Source organism: Lupinus angustifolius, chromosome LG20 (assembly GCF_001865875.1).
Source record: "Lupinus angustifolius cultivar Tanjil chromosome LG20, LupAngTanjil_v1.0, whole genome shotgun sequence".
NCBI lineage: Eukaryota > Viridiplantae > Streptophyta > Magnoliopsida > Fabales > Fabaceae > Lupinus > Lupinus angustifolius.
This window is the reverse complement of record NC_032028.1, coordinates 4,131,468-4,137,857: the sequence shown is the minus strand read 5'-3', so window position 1 is coordinate 4,137,857 and position 6,390 is coordinate 4,131,468. Positions and strand designations below refer to the sequence as shown.

Here is a 6,390-nt window from a genome sequence, read left to right as displayed (position 1 = left end):
TCAATTTCACCAACAAGGGGTTTCAATTTTAAAAACCCAACTGCCAATCACGCCAAAGATAAAATTTTCAATGATTAAAATCTAAAAGCTTGAACAGATTACGCAAAAGCAATGGATTCAAAATGAGATAAAGAGCAAAACGAAATTAAACAAATAAAATGAAAATAGGCGATGAAGAAGAAAGGGGAAGGGTGAGAGAGGTACCTTAAGTCAAAGGGTAGAACCCTAGAATCGATGGTATGCTAGAAACATTCTTAACTAGGAATCTGTCGATACTCGCAGGTGGACACATGCACCGACAAGACATTTAAAAATTTAATAAAAAAATAAATTAAGGTTGTTTTTTACTACAATAATCGCCAATGGTTTTTCTAGCTTTTTATAAAATTAAATAAAATATTTCTTCAATCAAAGGGAACGTCAATGATTGAAAGGTGTTTAGAGAGACTAACTCTGTCCTCTCCTCCCACTTCCAAACTAAAGACAGTAGTGGCTGTTTTCTGGTCCTTTGCATTATCCATTACATGTCAATTACTCAATTTTCTAATTAAAATTCACATATTAATAAAATTAGTTAAATTTTATTTTTATTTTTTAACAACTATAAGATTATAATCTTATTATAATTTAATATTGTACGTTAATTAATAGCTTAGAGCTTTTATGTAATTCGATTGAGTTTTAACTTCTAATGAAGTGTAGTCCAACATATGGCATCAGCTCTTCTTTATTATACACAGTAATTTAATGGTCTTCATGCATGATTTGATGGCATGTTCCTATTTGCTGTAGTAATTCTACCCTCAGGATCTTTGATTGAGAAAATTTTGCATAAGACACATACGCTATATTATATTTAGAGACAAGTGTATTTATGTTTTTTGATGTTATTATGTATGACTAAATTTTAATTGGATTAAATTTTTAATGTGTTCGCAATATTTTCTATCTTTCATATGTCTCCATAGAAGTTTTTCTATCTTTCATATCTCATAAGTGTCTATGATTTACTCTCTTATTGGTTTTGTCTAGGGTTGGTTTAATCGTATTTAATGTTTGACTTCAATATTTAGATTTAGTCAATACTTAGGATTGAGTATGAGACAAATATAATTTGGTTGACCAATTTCATGCTCATTCACTCATCATATTTGTATGTATTTATGTTCAATTGTGTACAAATTAATGATACATTTTGGTTGAAAGTATTGTTGATTATCTAATTTTTTCATCGTATATAGATGATTAATAATATATATACATATATTATTTTATATGTCAAATTACATATTCATATTAATAAGTAATATTAAGAATATTTTATCTAAAATGTGTATGCATTATATTTAATATGGTCTAGATTGAGGTTCAAGTTCAAAGACTAATCTAATCGACATTTAAGATCATGTTAGATTTAAGTCTAGGATCAAGTTCAGATTCAAAAAAATAATTCAACGCACATTTAGGATTGAGTAAGAGATAAACCTTACCCATATCAATTATGCTGATGCTCATCCTAATTTTGTTAACCACTAATGACTATAATAACCCCTCTCACTATTTCCTCAAAGTAGATAACTAAATTCCAGTTTTTTCCAGTTCCTCTGAATGCTCTTGGTACTTTGGGCTTTAAGATGGTTAGGCCCTTGCCATTTCTTACAGAGTTTTTGCTTCTTATAAAACTTACTTTAAGATACGAACATCGTTATATGTAACAAATAATTTTGATAAAGTAAAAACTATTTTACTTATATATTTAATTAATAGATTGGACTGTTATCTGATGTTTAACTTTCTGTGGTCATGGTCTGCTACTTCATTTGACATTTTATTATTGTCTGCAAAACAAATCAAGTTGAAGAGAATTCAGAACAAGCCTTATTCTTAGAAAGGTTTGATATTAGTCTTATTGTTGATCTACTGAAAGCCCAGATTGTTATCAATTTTATTGTCATTATAAGACCTTCTGAAATTTTAAAAGATTTAATCTTCTAACATTTCTCGAGGTTATGTTTTTATTTGATTTCATCATTTGTTTCTATTACTAAAAGGTAGCTGGGTAATTTGTTAAATTTTCATTTTCACACTGGGAAGTGTGTTGAAAAGGATATAAATTTTCATTTTCACCAAACATTTCTTTTAGTGGTGGGACCATACCTTCCCGTTGTGTAATAGCTGATATTGATTCATGTTTTAATGTATAACATCAACTCATATTCTGCTTGTTTGTCATACAAATAAATCAAGGTTCTTGTTTGTGCAACTGAATTAAGCCTACATAATATCCGAGTTTGTATAAAAATGTTTAATTAAATTAATGCAAAGAGTGAACCCAAATAAACTAGACCTAGTGCCAAAATTACCTGTCACTATATTCGTGTCACACTCTCCCTCCAATTTTAATTGATTCTCGAGGTTCTCTTTCCGACCATCTAGAAACAAGTATTTTATAGGGATCAGAAATGCTTTTATCTTTTTCCCTTTTCCCTTTTCCCTTTGTATCCATGGCGTTGATACACATATATTGCTGAGTCAATCGAGTCGGCAGGGACATAAACATATTGCATGGCATTTATTTGTCTTATAGGGTGTGAAGGAATAGAATAATAAAGGCAAATGTAAATTAAAAAGGGAACCATTTTGGGTTTGGAAGAAAAGAAGGGAGAACAAACAAGTGAAGGATTTTCACTGGATGCAATGAATTTGGGCATTTGCCATTAAAGAAGTGAAAGAGAAAGGAAGCAGGTAGGACCCATAATTTTGTTTTGACGGTGGCGTGTCGTGTATAACCTCTAACACTGTGTTGGCCTATACCTATCCATAAACGGCTATAACCTTATAACTTCAATTATTCTTCTTACAATGAGTCTGAGTCTTAATCTCTCAGTACAAACTAAATGTGAAAACGAACATGCCTTGTTTTGGTGCCTTAATAAATATAAACCTAAAATATGTGTCGTTATCAATGTCTATTCCTATCATAGTCACCACAGGGTTACACCATATTGAGTAAGCTTTTCTCCTTTTGTTTTTGTTCTTTTTTTAATTCTTCTCCTCCACCACTCTTCAATGAATCAAATCCATGAAAGGATTGCATCGCGTGCAGGATAAAGAAGGGTATTTACTCAACCAGCTCAAAGTGGATTGGTAGTGGTTGTGAATTACTCTTCCTATTTATAACCTAGTGATCCATATTGGGATTGATATTTCACAACCAGATCCTCCTAATTTAAAAAAGAAAAAAGAAAAAACATTTGCAGGAACAAAAAGCTTTTAAGCTTTTCTATACAAATTGTTTCTGTTGAAAAACCTTAACCTTAACTATCAACAGTTTTGTACCTCTGAAATCAATGCACATTCCCTCAGCCAAAAGAAACAAAAATACAAGACAAAGTAGGAGTGGGATCAGGAGATTGTAAAAGCACAGAACTCAGTAGTCCTGTTTACTATTTTTTTATCATTTTCTCACACAGCCCAACTCAGCAATGAAAATTTGTTCCCTTTTTGGTTTAAGAGAAAACATTGAAACAGAACTAAACAGTAAGAGACTTCATGAGGTTCTAGCTCCTGCAATGGATCAAAGTCCACCACGTTACAGTGATAATCATGATGAGGATTATGTGCAAAAAAGAGGAAGGATAAAACTAATTAGGTACAATCGTACTGGTGCTATTCTTCAAATATTCAGTAAACATAATATATGTTCCAGATTATCGATAAAAAACATAACGTGTATAATACCAATATAATTATACATACCTAGCTTTAATTGAAAAACAACATCATAATCAGAAAAAGAATTGTACCCAAGTTTTGTTCAAAGATAAATCATATGTGAATATGATCATGATCACTAATATATTAATTACCATTTACCACCACCTGTTCGTCACCGGAAAGAAAAATTACATTTATATTCTAGTACTATAGTTGTGACCTAATTAAGTCTCTTAGAAAAAGTCAGAAAAAATAGATCACGTAGAATTAAGAAATAATAATGGAGCTAGAGCTATCACAATCATCTACTCTTCTTTCAACATATGTGAAGGAACAACATCCTGAAGCAGCCCATGGTCCCTTAGAAATGCAGCAGTTGTCCCTGGATTACAAACCAGTCTCTCTTGAGGAAAACAAGTGTTGTAAGGGATACTCAAAGAAGACAATGTATTGAAAAGGAGTTGCTGTTGACGGTGGTGCTGCTGATATTGGGTCAAGTAATCAGTGGCGGAGACACCCGGTGTTACCGGAGCTCCGGTAAGGCCTGAGCGAGGAATAATTGGACTTGGATGTGTATGTTGGCCTTCATATGTAGTGACAACAGTGCTTGGATCAGTAAAAGAACGCTCCACGCGTTTCTTCACATTACATGAAGCACTGGTGCAACGATAGTAACTCCTACATGTTCAAACACAAATAATATGTTGAATATGTCATGAGCATTTATTTTTGTATTTAACTTTTTGGGTCTTAGTCAATCAAAGAAGAAGGGATAAGCAAGTAAATTAAAGTAGAGTGTAGTGGACATTACCTGGGGAAGGGGCTGTTTTTCACAGCCTTTTGACCGTACTTTCTCCATCTGTACCCATCTTCTAGATGATCGACCTCGCTTTTCGTCATGAACGCCACTCTTGGTTCTTTCTGTCTCTTTTGATTAGTCTTCTTCACCTTCAACCTAAAAAACCCAAATATGAACAATCATAACCCAGAAAATCATCAAATCTTAATACCTTCATAACATCAAAGCTTAAAGTAGGTAATATATAGAATAAAATAAAACATACTTCATACTAAACTGCTCCAAAATCTTCCCATCCTATGATCACCCACTAGTAAAATCAACTTTTAAAAAATGAAGTTTGACAGACCCCTTAAAATAATTTAAATAAAATCCCAAAAAAAATATATATATATATATAGAAAAATCTCACAGTTTCTTGGTTTTATTCTCTTCTTCTTCTCCTCCTTCTTCTTCTGCTTGGTCTAGAGCTTTATTGTGTTCATCATTAACTGCTCCACTGGTGGATGCGGATGAAATTGAAGAGGAGTTAGGAGTGGCAGGTTGATGATTCAAGACCTCAGAGTTACACTCTTTCCCATTAGTCTCATATGGAACCATCTTAGGCACAGACATAGTTGATGATTGTTGTTGTGGTAAATCAAAAAACTGAGGACTATTACCATAATCCTGAACACCCAATAACTCCATAAACCCTAAAGAGCTCTTTTCCACTTCACAGAAATCAAACACGTTACCAAATGGATTATAACCAGGTAAAGAAGAATTCCCTATTGTACCTTCCATGTTCACTACCATATCCTTCTTCTCCATGTGTGTATATGTGAATACTTAGCTAGCTGATCTCTCAAATGCTTAGAGCTAAATCAAAATCTTTCATTTCTCACTGATGAAGGTAGGGTTGATCTAGTTTATAGCTGGTGGAATTTGAAAGAGAGAAAGAGAGAGAGTGTGTGTGGTGATTTTGGGATTGCAAAATGAAAGTGAAAGGTGTGTGTGGAATGAACTAATTAAGCTAAGAGTTGACCGGCAATTGTAGGTTTTGAACTGGTACGGAAGAAGCTTAGCCGGTGGCATTCAATGCATGAAGGTGATGTTGTGGATTTTGCTATGGTCGAAGCTTTCATATGTAGCGTTTGACCATGAAACAGGTTTACAGTGTGAACGAGGTTCCGCCTACGTTACCGCGTTCTGGATTTTAACGGCGTTATATGAAATTAAATATTTTATGCTTTTTATAATTTCAAATTCTAAAAGTGTTCATTCGCGTGCATGTGAACACTGAAAAAAATCATAAAATCCTCCAATGTGATGCTCATTTTCTTTAGTTTTCTTTTTTGAACTTTGCCTTTCTCACTTTTCATTCCTTGAAACTTTTGCCGCACGTATTAGTCTTTTGCCCATGTCGTCCTTAGGAAGGAACAAGCTTAAATAATTTTCGAATAATGTAAGAAAAAATGGGGGGACATAGCTACAACTTTTTGAAATCATGAAATCAATCAATGAAATTGGTGACCCAAATCCTATCCTCTTGAGATTCAAAAGAGTAATTTAATCAACACTAAAAATTGTCTATCCATTGGCATTAATTAATCACTAAAAATTAATCAATAGCATTCGTCGTTCCTTGTAATTGTAAAGGCGAGGAAGACTAGAAACTCATTTTGACTGGTTTGGTTTTTAAAAGTTATATCTCTTATAATTTGGGATAAGTTTGGAATATGTCTCGAGTTATATAATCTAGTTTTCATATATCACAATTTTTTTAAATGAATACTTTTCTAAATTTAGCTGTAAATAATAAGAGTTCTTGAATTCAATCATTAGTATTCATAATACACTTTTGTTATAAAAAAAATTGAAATACATAGCGT

At 32.7% G+C, this 6,390-nt stretch overlaps 1 protein-coding gene across 1 annotated transcript; it reads right to left on the bottom strand.

Moving 5' to 3' along the window:
• On the bottom strand, positions 3,831–5,586 carry LOC109336810 (probable WRKY transcription factor 23). Its single transcript, XM_019573645.1, has 3 exons — positions 4,929–5,586; positions 4,529–4,672; positions 3,831–4,395 (listed from the first exon to the last, which is right to left on the bottom strand). The coding sequence occupies exons 1-3, from the start codon at positions 5,327–5,329 to the stop codon at positions 4,023–4,025; spliced, it is 918 nt and encodes a 305-aa protein (XP_019429190.1). The 5' UTR covers positions 5,330–5,586; the 3' UTR covers positions 3,831–4,022.

Bases quoted from the DNA above. Each gene is read 5' to 3' on its own strand.
- LOC109336810 (XM_019573645.1), bottom strand. From the start codon at position 5,329: ATGGAGAAGAAGGATATGGTAGTGAACATGGAAGGTACAATAGGGAAT. The intron at 4,673-4,928 runs GTGAGATTTTTC...TGGGTTTTTTAG, and splicing joins GAGAATAAAACCAAGAAACT to GTTGAAGGTGAAGAAGACTA. The intron at 4,396-4,528 runs GTAATGTCCACT...TTGAACATGTAG, and splicing joins AAAAACAGCCCCTTCCCCAG to GAGTTACTATCGTTGCACCA.